This window comes from Chaetomium strumarium (assembly GCF_033439665.1).
Source record: "Chaetomium strumarium strain CBS 333.67 chromosome Unknown B0T15scaffold_4, whole genome shotgun sequence".
In the NCBI taxonomy this organism is placed as follows: Eukaryota; Fungi; Ascomycota; class Sordariomycetes; order Sordariales; family Chaetomiaceae; genus Chaetomium; species Chaetomium strumarium.
The window spans coordinates 2,028,868-2,044,870 of NW_026944432.1; the positions used below are offsets into that span (position 1 = coordinate 2,028,868).

The 16,003-nt window shown below is 58.5% G+C and overlaps 6 protein-coding genes across 6 annotated transcripts; 1 reads left to right on the forward strand and 5 right to left on the reverse strand.

The window, feature by feature from the left end:
* Window positions 1-6: 6 nt before the first annotated feature.
* Window positions 7-4,758, reverse strand: B0T15DRAFT_511542 (P-loop containing nucleoside triphosphate hydrolase protein; the record flags this gene model as incomplete). Its single annotated transcript, XM_062867917.1, has 3 exons — window positions 7-3,351; window positions 3,404-4,064; window positions 4,160-4,758. 3 exons carry the CDS (start codon window positions 4,756-4,758, stop codon window positions 7-9), a joined length of 4,605 nt encoding a protein of 1,534 aa, XP_062721427.1.
* A 238-nt stretch (window positions 4,759-4,996) lies between these two features.
* On the reverse strand, window positions 4,997-5,992 carry B0T15DRAFT_204314 (polysaccharide biosynthesis-domain-containing protein). Its single transcript, XM_062862614.1, has 4 exons — window positions 5,866-5,992; window positions 5,487-5,796; window positions 5,381-5,417; window positions 4,997-5,319 (listed from the first exon to the last, which is right to left on the reverse strand). Exons 1-4 carry the CDS (start codon window positions 5,917-5,919, stop codon window positions 5,241-5,243), a joined length of 480 nt encoding a protein of 159 aa, XP_062721428.1. The 5' UTR covers window positions 5,920-5,992; the 3' UTR covers window positions 4,997-5,240.
* Window positions 5,993-7,491: 1,499 nt separating this feature from the next.
* Window positions 7,492-8,394, forward strand: B0T15DRAFT_378652 (uncharacterized protein; the record flags this gene model as incomplete). Its single annotated transcript, XM_062864241.1, has 1 exon — window positions 7,492-8,394. A coding segment is annotated over one exon (903 nt), but the record flags the coding sequence as incomplete, so codon positions are not given.
* A 933-nt stretch (window positions 8,395-9,327) lies between these two features.
* On the reverse strand, window positions 9,328-10,638 carry B0T15DRAFT_532972 (glycoside hydrolase superfamily; the record flags this gene model as incomplete). Its single annotated transcript, XM_062869336.1, has 2 exons — window positions 10,331-10,638; window positions 9,328-10,247 (listed from the first exon to the last, which is right to left on the reverse strand). Coding segments are annotated over exons 1-2 (1,022 nt in total), but the record flags the coding sequence as incomplete, so codon positions are not given.
* A 575-nt stretch (window positions 10,639-11,213) lies between these two features.
* B0T15DRAFT_204334 (glycoside hydrolase superfamily) lies at window positions 11,214-14,025 on the reverse strand. The gene is made up of 2 exons (XM_062862615.1): window positions 13,542-14,025; window positions 11,214-13,471 (listed from the first exon to the last, which is right to left on the reverse strand). The coding sequence occupies exons 1-2, from the start codon at window positions 13,733-13,735 to the stop codon at window positions 11,236-11,238; spliced, it is 2,430 nt and encodes an 809-aa protein (XP_062721431.1). The 5' UTR covers window positions 13,736-14,025; the 3' UTR covers window positions 11,214-11,235.
* Window positions 14,026-14,621: 596 nt separating this feature from the next.
* B0T15DRAFT_204377 (glycoside hydrolase family 12 protein) lies at window positions 14,622-15,893 on the reverse strand. The gene is made up of 4 exons (XM_062862616.1): window positions 15,593-15,893; window positions 15,204-15,432; window positions 14,885-15,105; window positions 14,622-14,803 (listed from the first exon to the last, which is right to left on the reverse strand). The coding sequence occupies exons 1-4, from the start codon at window positions 15,810-15,812 to the stop codon at window positions 14,724-14,726; spliced, it is 750 nt and encodes a 249-aa protein (XP_062721432.1). The 5' UTR covers window positions 15,813-15,893; the 3' UTR covers window positions 14,622-14,723.
* Between the last annotated feature and the right edge of the window lie 110 nt (window positions 15,894-16,003).

The following is a 16,003-nucleotide window of genomic DNA, read 5'->3' on the forward strand; positions in this document are numbered from 1 at the left end:
CACCGTTCAAGCGCCCTCCGGTCCAGAAATGTCACCCTCCAGCCGCCTCAACGCCTCCTCCCTCGACCGCTTCACATCGGCCCATCTCCTCTTCTTTCGCCTCTCCTTCCTCTCCTCACCCAAACCCAATTCTCCTCCAACATCACCAGTCCAGCCCCCACCCCCAACCAACGCCGCGAACTTCCCTCCCCTCTTAACAAGCTCCTCATACCCTCCCCCGCTCTCCACCACTACCCCACCATCCATCATAACCACCTCATCCGCAACCCTCATCATCTCCTCGCTGTGCGTGATAACCACAACCGCCATGCCCCCCTCCTGCCTCTCTCCTTCCACGTGTTGCACAAGCCGCTGTACAACCCTCCTGACCTCCGCCGCCGCCTCGGCATCCAACGCACTGGTCGGCTCATCCAGGACCAACAACCTCGGCCTGTGCGCGAGCGCTCTCGCAATGCAAAGCCTCTGCGCCTGGCCCCCCGAGACGGACAACCCGCCTTCCCCGAGGGGTGTGTCGTAACCCCGGGGCAGGGAGACGACAAAGTCGTGGATGTTGGCCTGCTTGGCGGCGAGTGTGATGTTAGACTCGGAATGCAAGGGGGAGGTGTCGTGGAGGCCGTAGGTGAGGTTGGCGCGGACGGTGAGCGGGAAGAGGAAGGGCGTCTGCGGCACATAGGCGATGTGTGTGCGCAGGGAGGGCGTATGCAGCGCGCAGGCCGGGTGCGAGGCGTAGGTTAGGCTGCTGGGGGGGTGGACAAAGTCGTGGTGGGAAATGCTAGTACTAGTATCGATGGCGGGAAGGGTAGTAGTAGTGGTTGGCGATTCGAGGATTGGGGAGATTGCAGTTGCTGCTATTGTTGTTGTTGTGGTTGGCGGTGGTAGTCGGCGCGGTAAGGTGTTGATGTTGTTGTTGTTATTGTTGCTGTCGTCGTCGTCTCCTGGCAGAGGGTCGTAGAGGCGAAGAAGAAGGCTCGCGATGGTGGTCTTACCGCATCCTGAGGCGCCGACGATGGCGGTGCAAGTTCCCACGCGAATCTCCAGGTTGATGCCGCGCAGAACTTGGGTCTGCGGATCGCGGGCGTAGGCAAACCGGAGGTTGGTCATGCGCACGGGCAGGGGCGTCCGCACGCGCTGCTCGCCCTGGGCCTCATGGCCGGCCGTGTGGGCAAGGTTGGCGTAGTACAGCATCTGCACGGCCGTCACCTTGGCCGCGGCGATCTGCGGGACGTTGCCTAGCATGCCGACCGAGGTGCCCAGCGAAAAGAGGAGCAGGTTGATGACCCGAACGACGTCGGTCACCGTGGTGCGGCCTTCGCTGAGGATCTTGGCGCCGTAGAAAAAGACGAGAGCCGTCAGAAAGAAGGCGATGGACTGGTGCACCCCATAGAAGATGCCGACGAAGCCCGCGCGCTTCGCACCGAGACGGAAGGCTGCCGAGGCCGAGCCGGCGTGCTTGTCGGAGAAATAGCGCTCCAGTGTCAAGGCACGCACGACCTTGATGTTGGAGAAGGTCTCGCTGAAGACGGCATTCGAGGACGCAGCAGCCTCGTCGCAGATGGCCTCCCACTTGTCGCTCATGAAAGAGTTGGCGCGCACCGCGGCGATCACCACCGGCACGCCTGCCAGCGTCACCAGAGCGAGATCCCAGCGGATGGCCAGCGCCCAGACCACCGAGGCGAAGATCATGGTGGTGACGGTCAGGAGAATCGGCACAAACATGCCGACGAGCTTGCGCATCTCCTCGCCGTTGCGGTCGAGACACTGGGTGATGCGGCCGGGCGAGTGGCTGGCCTTGTCGAACCACGCCTTGGGCTGGCTGAGGATGCGCTTGATGGCCTCGGCGCGGAGCGTGTTGACCCATTTCTGGGCCACCTGCTCCATGAGGAAATACCCAAAGAAAGTGGCGCTCGCGTCGATGACGGCAATGGCAGCCAGCAGACCAGTCCACCGGGCGGTATGGCTTCGTCGGCCCTCGGGAAGCCAGAATCCTTGCAGGAGGTTGGCAAAGAAGAAGGAGAAGACGGGAGTGCTGGCGGCCATGACCAAGCACAGCACAATACCGAGGACCAGCTGCCCCTTGCCCACCTTGTCCAAAGTCGGCCAGACAGTTCTCAGGATTGCCATGAGAGACGGGACGAGGGGACCTTTCCGTGGCTTCTTCTCCAGGTCCTTGCGCTTAGCAAGGCGCTCAAGGAAGAAGAGCTCCAGTGAGTCGAGCGAATCCTGCCGCTGGGCGTCCAGGTCGTTGCGACGGGCCTGTCGTGCGTTGAGAGTCCTACTCTTCTGCACTCCCAGGCCCCGCTGGGCTACGATCTGTATGCTGGAGGTGCGACTGAACCTGCGCGACGCGGAACGGTTGACGGCTGACGTACGGGACGCAGAACGGCGAAGCGCTGACTTGTTGGGCATCTCTCGGTTGTGGACTGCTCTGCGCGATGCCGAGCGATGGACAACAGAGTCTCTGGCTGGAGCCTCCGCCCGCAACGAGAACCGCCGGAAGAGGCCCACAGTCAGCGGCCGGCTGTCGACCAGCGTGCTGCGAAGGAACTTGGCGTACTGCGCCTCCTGAATGGGTTCGTCATCGGAAGCTTCCGAGACGAACTCGTCCTCGCTCGAGACCGAGCTGCTTGATGGAGAATCGGCCGCCGAGGCAGCCAGCGAAGCAAACATGCCGCTCTCATTCTCGGCCATGTCCGCCTTCACACCCTGCTGAACAACGCATCCGTCGGCCAGGACGTAGACATACTCGCCGTCCTCAATATGCCCAACATCGTGGGTGATGACGATGGTTGTCTTCCCCTTCCTCCAGATCCGAATAGCCTCCATGATCAGCGTCCGGCTCACAGGGTCCAGCCCACTGGTGATCTCGTCCAAGATCAAGACAGGTGGGTCACGGAGTTTCGCCCGAGCAAGCGCCAGCCTCTGCCTCTGCCCACCGCTGAGGTTGTATCCCACCGAGCCGATCACGGTGTCGCCGCCTTCGGGCATGCCAGAGATGGTCGACTGGAGAAGAGCAAAACTGCAAGCGTCGCGGATGTCATCAGGGGAGACCTCGTGCGGTTCCATGGCGCCAGAAGCGACATTACGGAAGAAGGTGTCGTTGAACAGCGTGCTGGACTGCTGGATCAGGGTGACGTTTCGGCGGAGCCAGTCGAGGTCAAGGGTCGTGATCGGGTTGCCGTCGAGAGTGATGTACCCGGTCCGAGGTTCGTAGAACCTGACGAGGAGATTCCCCAGCGTGCTCTTGCCTGAGCCACTCGGCCCGACGACAAACGTGAGCTTCCCGGGCTCGAACCTCAACGACGATCGCTTGAGGACTGTCTTGCTGGGATTAACCGGGTACGCAAAGCTGATCTGCCCGCCGTCAGTTAAGGGACCCAGAGACCGTAACACCCAGAAAACTTACATCGGTCATCTGAATCTCTCCTGAACATTTCGAGGGTTTCCGCCAGCCGGTGACCTTATCCACCAGGGCGCTTCCTCCCTCCTTGACCAACCCCTGAAGCAACTGCCCCGCCGCCATGCCCTTGGCCAGAACGAGCCAGTGCGGGCCCAGCGTTTCGATCGACTGGAAGGCAATCAGCGCGGCGTAGAAGGTTGTCAGCGCATTCCCCGGCGTGAGCTCGCCCCGGCCGACCAGCAGCACGGCGAACCAGAAGCCCAGCACGAAGAGCATGATCATCCACAGCTTGATGTAGCTCATCTGGCCGCAGTTGCACAGCACCTGGCGTGAATAGTGCTTGGCGGAGCGTCGGACGGCCGAAATGAACTGGAACGCCTCGTGGTCGGCCCCGTTGTACACCTTGACGAGGTCGATGGCGGTGGTGGCGGCAGTGACGTGCTTAGCGGCCTGCGCAAGCTCCCGCTTCTGCGCCTCGATGGCCGGGTCCAGGAACCGGCTGATGGTCCAGAGAACGAGCGCCGAGGGGACGCCCGTGGCCAGCATGACGAGCGTCAGCTTGAACGAGTAGACAAAGGCCACGACGATGCAGGCCCCAAAGACAAACACGTCACAGACCAGATACCCCAGCGTCTGGGACGTCGCAGTCTGAAGCTCCCTGGTTTGTCTGTATTGTACCACGTCAGCATAGATAAACTTTCCTCCCTTCCAAAGAACAAAAAGCAGCAGAAGAATGACAGAAAGAGAGAGAAAAAAACCTACGTCTGAACACCAGCAATCAACCCACCGAACCCCTCCCCGCGTTTCTCAAACCAGCCCATATTCCGTCCCAACAAGGCCTCAAAAACGCTCTCCCTCACCCTGCGCGCCCTCAACTCGCCCCCCACGACCCAGGCCATGACATCCACAGTCGAGAACACCAGCATCCCGCCGCCCAACACACACATCCAGACGGCCCACCGCGCAATCTGGGACAGGAACTCCGAAGTAGGGAGTAGGCCTGCCCCGAACCGCGCGACCACCTCAAAGATCTTGCCCAGCAGTATGGCGTACGCCGTGCGGCCCGCTGCTACGACCGCTGCGGTGCTGACGGCTAACGCGAGGAGGGGGATGTGCCCCGCGGGCGTGAATGTGAAGAGGTGTTTGAAGGATGAGGAGGAGGAGCGGGAGGAGGAGGATGGAGACGATGGTTGGTGGGGTTGGTAAGTACTAGTATTAGTGGTGATGATAGAAGGAGGTGTGACATCGGGAGAGGGGGAGTAGACGTGTTCCAGTTCGATGACGCTCTCTCTGTCTGATGGCGTTGGCTTCAGCGGCCACGGCTGCCGGTACTGACCCGAGGAGCTTGAGGGTGAGGCCATGCTGGGTCTGGGCTGATGGTTATTGTTGGATGGATACCTTGTGAAGAGATAAAGGAGAGTGTAATACTACCTCAGGATCAAAGATGGGAAGAAGACGGGAAAGTTGTCGTCGTGGCCAAGTCATCTGAAGTGGTTGAGGATGGAGGCTAAGAACTTGGGTTGAGAGCCGGGAGAAATACCAGATGAGGAGCTGGGCTGAAGTGTTAGGATGAGTAAGGTATAATAGCACCGCATCTTCATCGAAGAATGGCTTCCTGCAGTCCGATGCATCCGCTGCGTAGAATACCAATCCCCGGTGCCGCGGGAGGCTTTGTTTGCTCTTAGTATTATGCTCGCACCATCGCAGGGGCCGAGCCAGGGGAACAATACTAAGGGCTGAAAAGGGCATTCCGGGCAGGAGGCGCACCCACCCACCACATTTCACTCGAGGCCCGATAAATCAGCGATAAGGGGGGTACTTCCTCAAAATGTCATGCAAATTATCATGAGCTAGATTTTGCCGCCTCAGCCTTCTCTTTTTGCGCCTGCTCGTAAATCCAGTCGTTCAGGCCCAGCCTGTTCCTGCGAAAAGAGTCAGACACCGCCAGCAAAACACAGCAATTCGAGAGACAACAACACTTACCTCGCAATCTCAACAGCATAGAACTGCATCCTCGGCACTGCAACCCCGTCAGCGACTGTCCGCTCCTGCACCTTATTTCCCCCCCCCCCCAAGCGAATGCACCCACCGAAAATGGTCTCGTCCTTGCCATACTCCCACTTCGGGTTCGAGCGCAGCACGGTGCCAAAGTTGTAGTCGTCCACCTTCTTCTCGTAGGCCATCATGAAGGTGCGCCACCGCTCCTTGCCCTCCTTGCTCTTCATCTTGTCCTCGTCGATGGTCTCGGCGGGGTCGAACTCGGGGAAGTCGCGCTTGAGGTGCTCGTAGATCTCGTCGTCCAGCCTGGTCAGGCGCAGCGACGAGCCCTTGACCCGCTCGAGGATGGACCAGTACGTCTGCATGTGCTGGACCGCCTTGACGGCGAACTGCTTCTCAATCTACAAGAGGTTCGAGAGGCTGTTAGTAGGCGTCTTCCCGGTGGTGTCGCTTTGGGGACGAAGTCGCACATCTTCGAGATTGTCCGCCTCATCGGCGTTGAAGGTCTTGGTCGACGGCGCCATGGCGTGATTTGTAGTGTTTGCCTCTGCGATCTGGAGCGAAAGCAGCTGCTTGTGATGCTCCAGAAGCTCCTCGAGAACGACTGGGATGGCGGGGTGGTTCCGCGGGGCACTTTTCTCTTTATCGATAAGAAGTGACGCCTTGATTACCTAATCAGACTAAGACATAGGCAGACAGGGAGGAGCAGGCAGGAGCAGGCCCTTTCCAACTTTCCAACCTCCGTACCCCTTATTCCGAACCTTCCAGGTTCTTATAAGCGGCTTAACGTGTTGTCAACTTCTGTGTTGTCGGACACCTCAAACTGACAAGGAGATCACGTCACAACTTTTCTTACTCTTCTCGTCAACCCTAGAGGACTAGACCTGATTCAGAAGTGACTAACTTGAGAGTTGACACCTTCTACTCTGTGCGTTCTAGCCTCTGTGTTGGTCGCGATGGAAGATGGCATTGTGTACTTGTTTCAAAAACCGATCACGCCTCAACTCAAGAGCCGCAGGCTTCTCTGGCGATCCTAGTGATTCTGGTGACACCCTTTGGAACAATCAACCTTTGGACCTCTGTCCTCGTCTCCTCCTGGATGGAGCCCGGCTTAAAGTTCGGGCAACTTACCTTACAGTGACACAGTTAACACTACCGTACTGGTTCTTGAAGCTAGACCTCGGATGGCATTCATCTCTTCCGTACCTGATGCATCTGTATTCAAACAATCTGAGAGCCTGCTCATTGCTGATCCCCAAACTCGTGTGTAGTCACATGGGTTCCACGGTTGACAGTTGGCCAGTATAAGGTACTAGCAGGTTCTTCTTTCCTTGCGGAACACCCAAGTCCTCTTTGACATCCAGCATCCGGCAGCCACGAAGGGCAGCTGAAACATTGAAGTCACTTCTCGGTGATGCCTAACAGCACTTGGAGACGTATGGCATCTGACTGCACCGGTACTTAATCCTCGTTGGCCGCCTTCTTTATGGATCGGAAGCACACATTCAACCAGTCACATTGGACATCTGACCCAACCGGTGAGGGTATACCACTCAGAACCGCGTAGTTAACTAAGACTTTCACGGCGACTTCACCTTTGCAAGTGTCTTGGTAACATACACGCAGTAAGAATGCCCAAATTTGGCAAGAGATTATCACAGAGGCTTAGAAGGTCGCGCTCCAACGCCAGTCCGCCTGATGTCCCCTTAGTATCGATCACACCGACTGAGACGATGGATGGGGAAGAGGGAGTCGAGAAAGTCAAGCTGCATGACGCCTCAGAACTTACAGACACAGCAGACAGCCCACCTCTTCCAGGAACATCAGTATCGAGGTTTCCAAGCTCTACCCTTCCATTCAGAAAGCCTAAATGGGCTCGGATACGCCCTTCAGGCCTCCAGCTGCCGGCTGATTGTGCCCCGGAGCGCGGACACACAACCTCAGCTGCTCTCACAACTTGCGGTACCAACCGCCACCCACCAGGAAAGTCAAAGGAGGCTAGCCCAAGATCCAGCTCCGCACCGAACGCCTCGACACTTGCCGAGCTTCCAGCAGTCGGTCCGTCGTTGACTTCTAACATCCCTCTCAACGGGAAGCCGCCCTGGGACCGCACGGTTGAAATCGTGTGGACGAGGAGACGTTCCCACACCGAAGAATCAGATCGAGCCGACGAAGCGACCTTTCGCGAGAACCTGAACCAAATAATAGCACACGGTTCAGTCATCCCCATGCTTGTTGACCCTCCTCCCGGAAGCGAGAGCATAGTTCCTAGTAGTAATGAAACGGGTTACGTGGAACAGTCCAACCAAGCAAACGCCAACGGGCTAAAAGCCACCAGTAAAACCCCGTCAAAAGCCAGAGTCCAAAACGCCAACAGCCGCTACTTCCAGCTCCCCGACGCGATCCGGCTGAGAATCACGAAACACCTTGTCCAGAGCCACAACCCACACAACAAGCCCATACGCATGAACAACCCCTATTTCCTACACTCGGTCTGGCCCGTCAACCGGCCCGCCAACAAGCCGAGGCCCAAGCCCGCGAAGAAGGAGAAGGAGAAGGTCCAGACGCAATGGCCCACGGAGGAATACGAATCCTTCGACAGCCTCGAGAGCGTACTATCCTCCCTCCAACCCTACACGGCCGTCTGCGCGGCCCTGCGCGCCGACGTGCTCGCCACGCTCTTCCTCGCCCGCCGCTTCCACGTGGTCTACGCGCTCGGCGTGACGCGCGCCCTGCAGCCCGCCGCGACCGAGTACATGGACCGGTACGGCCCGCTGATGGCGTCGGTCACGCTCGAGCTGGACTTCACCAAGCTCGGGGGAAGCTGGAAGCCCGAGGCCGCCAACCTGGATGCCCTGGCCGGGATGAAGAGTGTGAAGCGGTTGGTGGAGCGGTTCGTGGACAGGCGGCTGGCGGCGACGGCAGCAGCGGGTCGGCGATATGGGGCTGCTGCTGCTGCTGGTATTCATGATCTGAAGGTGTTGGTGAGGAGGTACTACTACCACTCAATATCAGCCAGTTCCAGTCCCAGTCCTGGTTCCAGCTCGTCACATCCCCCAGAGGCACCCGACGATCACATCGTATCGAACGTTCTAAGCCCACTGAAGCGTCTTCTTTTGGAATCGCGAATTGACACGCTCACGCTATCGGGCACGTCGAAGTCTGTTGCCCTGGAGCTCCTCGCACCCATCCGTGGGAGGACCAACAACCGAGTCCGACCAACTACTACTGCTGAGTGTGATTATTCCGATCCTGACGGCGGCAACGCAGCACAGGACGGCGGAGAAGCACGAGAAGAGGAGACGCTTGTTGTTGATGATGATGATGATGGTGATATCCTGTACCGCATGCCGGCGCGGGAGTGGCCGCTCTTGCTCCCCGGCTCCGACCAAGGGTGCGTGGTGAATTGTGGTCCGGAAGACGGCGGAGTGAGATTGATAACCTGGGATCAGCGGGCCGGGGTGGATTGCGAGGTAGCTGGGTGTCGTCGGCGCTTGGCGGCGACCCCGGTATCGGATCAGGGGATAGCGGCTGGCGAAGGCGATGGTGCCGTGGGTGATGGTGAAGGCAGTGATGGTGGTGGCCAGGATATGCGGGCAAAGAGTTTGCGAAGAACTAGCGAGACATGGGGTGTGAGAGCGGTAAGGTCGTTCTCCTCAGGGTCCCCGGTTGCGTGGCCGAGGCTTCTTGCGAGGCAGAATAGAGAGGATAGGGCTGGTAGGGGCGGGGAGGTGGAAGACACGAAGGAGCATCGGGAGGAAAACGGCGAGGAGGTAGGAGGGGAGGGAAGGGAACAGAAAAGGAGACTGGCGCGCAGGGTGCTCGAGAGGGCTGTCAGTGGAGGAGCGAAAGGGTTGTTTGGGTATTACTGAGCAATGGGATTCTGCTATCCGGCTTTAACAGTTTCAACATAGCGCAAGAGTATCAGCAAAGAAGCCACAGGTTAAATAAAGACACTATTGCCAAATACAGCCTGGGCTACTAAGGTAATCAGTACTAGTATCCAAGACTGAGAAGCTCCTCCCTTCCCCGCCCGATTCCGAAATCCCTAATCAGTAGCCTCCGGAGGGCACTCGATATCATCCAGTTCCGGATCCGTAGCGGTAACCACGACACCCGTGCCCGGGGCCATCCCCGTGCAGTACTGGGTGCAATTATTCAACTCGCCAACCTCGCCCCGGATCTTCAGCACGGTACTAAACCCGGCAGTGTCCGGGGTGGGATTGCACGAGTCATTGTATTGCGTCTCGTCGGCACCACCAGCATTGCAAGCGCCCGTCTCCGGGTCGCCCAGGGTCGACGGGTACTCGATGCTGAAGACAGGCTTCCCGGCGGCGACGTACGGCTGGAAATCGGCGCAGAAGGGGGCCGGCTCCTCCGCTTCGTTCAGCTGCTTGCAGTCCTCGAGCACGGCAAAGTCGAGGACGCCGCCGAGCGGCCCGACCAGCTCGCGCGCGTTCTTCTGCCCGATGAGCAAGGTGTGGCGCTGGCTGGTGGTCAGGCTGTGGGCGTGCGTGGCGAGGTCGGTGACGAAGGAGACATAGTCGGCCTGCGCCAGGTTCCATCCGGTCCCGTTGTTGCCGTCCTGGTCGTTGAGGTAGCCGTCGATGTTGTCCGGGTCGACGCCGTCGCAGCCGAGCTGGTTGGCGAGCGTGATGCGCTGCTTCATCCAGTCGCGCGCCGTCTGGTTGCGGATGTTGACCCAGCGCTCGTCGCTGAATTCGGGGTCTTGGGGGTCGTACACGTTGCCGAGCAGGCCGCTGTTCCGCCACTTGGTGTCGTAGTCGCAGTCGCTCTCCTGGGCAAGCCCGGCGTTGAAGTAGCAAATTAGGATGGTACCGGGGTTGTTCGTCTAAGCAAATGTGCAAGTCAGTACTACTAGTAGTAGTATTGGGTGTGTTGGGGCCGACATCATGTCACTGCAGCGGGCCTTACCCGAAGATAGCCCACAATGTCCGGGTTGCGGGCGATGTGGTAGAGGTCAAGATCCCAGACTGTCACGTTGTTCGGCTGAAGGGGCTTGGTGACATCGAGAGTGTTTTGAATGATGATCTGCCAGGGCACTCCCGGGGTGAAGTTCGGGGGGACATCAACTTGGGCGAGGGCTCCGTAGATGGAAAGGCCCGCGGCGCACAGATAGTATGCCGGGTACTTCATGGTGGCGGAATAGAAGGTGGGATGCGTTCTACTGCTTAAAGACTGTCAAGGGAGGAGTGAGACCAGGAGCCTGTGTGAGTTGATTTGATTTAATTCAGAACGGGATGATGGGGTGAGCAACGACGTTTTATACAAATAGCTGCTCTGAAAGGATCCTGCTCATCTGCCAGAATTGGCTCATTGAAGTCTAGCTGAGCTAGGCAGCTATAACCTCAGCTGGAGGTCATGGCTGGACTTTGCAATTCATCAGACCAGCCATCGAATCCTTCAACGATCCTGACCGACGTCGACGCGCTAGAGGCCAACCCTGTTAAAGCTCACATGGTAAGCCTAGGTCTGCGTGCACTTGGTTGGGTGCTACGCTCGAGCTATATGTAAGCTGACCATGTTAAGTGTTAGTCCGATGCTGCCATTCAGAGACAAGAAACGCTGCTTGCTCCAAGCGGTCAAATCCGGATTCTTTATTATTTTTTTTTTTTTTTGTTTTTTCCTTCCACGTGCTGTGCTAAGGCTTTGTGCAAGGCACTTTGTCGGTTTCAGTCTCAGTATTATTAAGCTCCTGAAAGATGAGCCGGGACATCCTTGCTTGGCAGGATGGGCGGGCGCCGGGCAGATGCTAGTCGTGCCTGTCACCCCTTGAAACAGCGGGCCCCTTTCCCAGATTCAGTCAGACCACCTTCCAATCACTTGTTCTCCCTCGGCCAAACATCCAGAACCACCTCCTCCCCAACGACCTCAAACGCAACGCTATCCTGCTCCGGCTCATCCACTACAATCTCATATCGCCCCGGGTACAGGACCAAATCCCCGCTCTCATTCCGCCTCGCCAGATCCCCGAGCGTCCACTCCAGCTTCGCAACAGCCATACCCATCTCATGATCATCTTCTTTCCCCTTCATCATCATGGGCTTGACGTCCCGCACCCGGCTGTACGCGACCAGGGTCTTGAGCGGGTAAGGGCGCGGGCCAAACTCGCCGCGCAGGAAGGCCAGCGCGACAAAGTCGGATGTGAAGCGCGTCCCCGTGTTGGTGATGCCTACGTGTAAGGGGGGTAAGGGGCATGTATCCTTGTACTTGTGATTGTGAGGGGAGTGGTGGTTGTGGTTGTCGCAGAAGCGGAGGAGGTCGCGGGTGTGGATCTTGATCGTCGTCTTGTGATCGTTTTGTTGCGAAGAGAAAGGGAAAAGAAGCGGGTCAAAGCTAGAGTTGCTAAAGTTGTTGAGGAAGCGGGCTTGGAAGGTGGTGTAGTGCAGGCCAAAGCCGAAGGGCAGGACGGGCGTGGGGTACCAGCGGTAAGTGCGTCCCGGGGAGGAGCCAGAAGGACGGAGGGCCATGTCGGTCATGGGCACGAGTTGCGTGTAGTTGGACGGGTACTGCGTGACGGGGAGGCGGCCGGCGGGGGACTTGCGCCCGCTAAGCAGCTGCACGATGGCGGTGCCCCCGTCCTGACCGGGCCAGTTGGTCCAGAGGAGGGCGTTGATCCCCGCGAGGGAGAGCAGCGGGGTGGCGTCGAGCTGGTCGCCGAGTTGCAGGACGACGAGCGGTTTGTTGAGCTGGCTGAGCCGCTTGATCAGGGCCAACTGCGCCGAGGGCCAGTCGAGCGTCATACGGTCTTTGGTCTCGCCCGCGGCCGTGGTGTCGAGCCCGCCGAAGTAGAGGATGTACTCGGCATCGCGAGCCGCGTCAAGCGCCGGCGCCGTCCACGAGTCGTTGGCCGAGCCCTCCCCTTGGAGCACCGGACCTCCCGCGGTCTTGACCTGCCAGCCCGCCTGTCGAGCTGCGAACGCAGGTGAGCGCAGGAAAGCCGGCGTCCCGCTGTACCCCCCTGAGAGCTTCTCGGGGGCATCCGCCCAGAAGCCGATCATGGCCACCTTGGGCGGGCGCGTCAAGTTGTTGTGTCCGTCCACCGGGAGCGGCAGTGTGCCGTCATTCCTGAGCAGGACAATGCCGTCGACAGCAGCCTGCAGAGCCAGCCGCTGCGACTCGGGCGTGTTGACGTCGGCCCAACCCAGCGCCGCATGCGGCGATTCGGCACCGTCGAAATATCCCGTCCGCACGAGCCCCTGGTACAGCCGGCGGAGCGCTCTGTCCACGGTGCTCCACGTCAACAGCCGCTGGGCAGACGCCCCCGGAATGTCTGACGATGACGTGTACTCGCAGCTGGTGTCAATGCCGGCTTCGAAACACATGGCCGTGCCGGCCGCGTTGGTCGGTGCGTAGTGGTGGTTGGCCGACACGTCCAGGACGGCCTCGCAGTCGCTCGTGACGTAGTTGTCGTGCTCGGTCCAGTTCCAGTGCTCGCGCAGGACCGTCTGCAGCAAATAAGCGTTCGCGCACGACGGCACGCCATTGACCGCGTTGTACGCGCACATGATGGACCCCACGCGCGAGTCGCGCGCGCACTGCTGGAACGGGGCGAGGTAGTACTCGGTCAGGTCCTGCGGCGTGATGACGGCGTTGAAGTCGTGCCGCGTCGCGCCGTTCCAGTCCTCGAAGTCGTTGGCCGCGTAGTGCTTGCACGTGGCCACCACGCGGCGCTCGGGTCCCGGGCCTTCGAGACCGCGGATCATGGAGGCGGCGTAGCGCTTCACGCGGAGCACGTCCTCGCCGGGCGTCTCGGAGCCGCGCCCCCAGCGAGGATCCTTGAACGGGTTGACATTGGGCGTCCAGTAGTCCATGCCCGAGAAGCCTGCGTTCCCAAAGGCCCGCCCCTCGATGCCGATGACGGTGCCAATCCGTTCGATCAGATCGTCATCGAACGCGGCGGCCATCAAAAGGGGCATGGGGAACGAGGTGGACGAGTTGAAGGAACCCGGCCCTTTGCGGAACTGCGTTCCCGGCGCATAGGCCACGCCGTGGAGAGCCTCGCTCCACCAGTTGTACGCAGGCAGCCCGAGACGGGGTGCTCCCTTGGAGTTGCTAGGTTGGCTGTTCAGCTTTTCTTTTGTCTCGTCTCTCGGACCGAAATATGTCATGTTATGTAGTATACCTCACAAGGTTCTGCAGCTTTTCCTCGTTCGTCATGGCCGCAACGAGCGCCGCAGCTCTCTGGGCCGGCGAGAGCGTCCGATCGCACACCTTGTTGGCCGCCAGGGGCCCATTGACACAATCTGGATATTTCTGGAAGGGGAGATCGATCGCGTGTACCGCGGCCATCATGCCGCAGATCCACGCCGTCTTCATGGCGAATGGATTACGGGTGACAACTCACAAGTAGCGGCCGGGACCTGAACTCGGCGCATGTATGATTGATATCTATTGCCTTTCAGAAGGCTAATTGCACACGCAGTTATTCTGCAATATGTATATACGGAGGTCGGTTCTCCAGGCTCTGGCAAACCTCTGGCAGGTCTCTGTGCATCAAGAACGGACTGCTATGTCTCACAACCGCTTGTCGTTGATGAGGTCGACTTGCCGTCCCCAGCTGCCGAGGAAGACCGTTTCGATTCAGCACATGTAGAGCAGCTTCACCCGATTGGGGCGCATCGCCGCACAAATCCGAGGACCGAGATCCAGGAACGGGGAGATCGACGATATATTACCCGGCGGTCTTTGGGGTTGCAATGCCAATGTTACATACCCCGACGCTCGACTCCCAGTCGCTGGGCTGACGTTGGCGCCCCCCTTTAGATTAGCCGCTGCACCTTGAATGACAGGACGGCACCCCTATTGGTACGGAGCCTTGGATATTTCCTCTTTTGGGCGGCGTTGCATTCTGGGCCACTACGTTTCCCGTTCCCACTTGACGTCTGCTTCAAGAGTCAAGACACGGCAAACAAGGTCCCCCATGGTTCCGCACGGGAAGGTATGTGAGGGGGATAGAATACAAGTTCGTGGGGCCGATCATGAGCAGAACCTCCAGACAGAGCAGTTACGAGGCTGATATGAGTTGGAGCGTTGGCCTTGAGGTGGATAAGGTAAGTACACATTACAGAAGGGTTGATGACCCGAATGAAGATGTCCCATGAAAGTTGAGCTTTCCATTGTTTATTGCACCACCTAGATAATAGTACGTAAATCTCCTAATCAAGTGTTGACCGAACACCTAGCTGGCATTTAGGGGTAACGGGTCCCAGAAGCAGGTAGTAGTTACGACAGAGAGGGGGGAGAGAATGAAGAACCTCCCAGAAACCTCCCATCCCACACATGCCGTTCAGTAATCTCGAAAAATTCAGTTGATGTTCGCCGAGAACTGCGAAACCGTCAGGGTGGCCGGTCCGCCGGTGAACGGCTCCGTACCCAGTTGGAAGACTGGCACGCGATCACAAACTCGTCAGTCAAAACCCCGCGCACAAAAATTGGATGGAGTGACCGGTCGGTTGACAAACTCACCGATCAGATGCTGGTCATTTGCCGGATATCCCTGGTTGTTCTGCAGGTAGTTGAAGAAGTCCTTGACATTGGCGCTGAAGCTGTTGACGGGGCTCGGCGCGATAAAGCTGAACACCTTCATCGACCCGTTATAGCCCACCCACAGCTCCCAGGTGCGGCCCGCAACGTTGACGGTGCCCACGGACGAGCCGATGGGGTACACGTTGCCGTATCTGGCAAGCCTGCAGTCATGAAATCGTGTCAGACTGCGCCTACCTAAGGCAGGAATGGAAGGAATCGGGCTGGGGGGGATGGGGGGGGAGAGGGCCCAAAAACTTACCAGATCATGAGCTCGTAGTCACCACTGCTGTTCACGTGGTTGGGATCTGCGGCGGTGAAGACATCGTAGGCAACGTTCGCACGGATGTTGGTGTTGCTGTACGACCACGAGACCGACGTCTGCATGCTGCCGATGGAACTGATCTTGCGGCCGCGGGTGACTTGTCTGCCCGCGTTGGCGTAGCTCTTGACGTTGTTCTCGCCCCCCTGCCACGTCCATGTCGTGCGCCCTTCATATCATTCGCATCATGATTAGCAGACATATACAAACACATTGATCCTAAGTGGTCTTTGAAAAAGAAAGAAAGAATGAATGAATGAATGAAGGAAAGAAAGAAAACAAGAAAAAAGAGAAAAGAAATGCGTCTGGGTACTAGTACTAGTACATACACTGAATGCCATTGGAGGAGCTTCCGTCGACATAGGTGCACTGCGACCCGGAGCTCGCTGCAGACCGGCCCCAGTTGTTGTTGTTGACTTCGTATCCGTTGCCGGACCAGTAGCCGTACTGGTCGCAGAGCGTGGCCTGTTGCCGTGCCTCGAGGGAGTTGGCTTGGAGTGGGCTTGCCGCGGCGAGCGACGAGACCAGGGACAGCAGCAGCAGCTTCATGTTTGACGAAGGGCCGATACTAGTACTTGGCTTGGTTCTTGATTCCTTGATAGTTGGTGGTCATAGGAGTACCAGCCAGACTTTCTCCAAGTCATCGAGGCGCTTTAAGTATTAGTATCCTTCAGGCTGCCAGCCATTCCTCTCCTCGGAGGCAGATTCCGGTTCATCGCCGCCGCCATTTTGGGATCGGA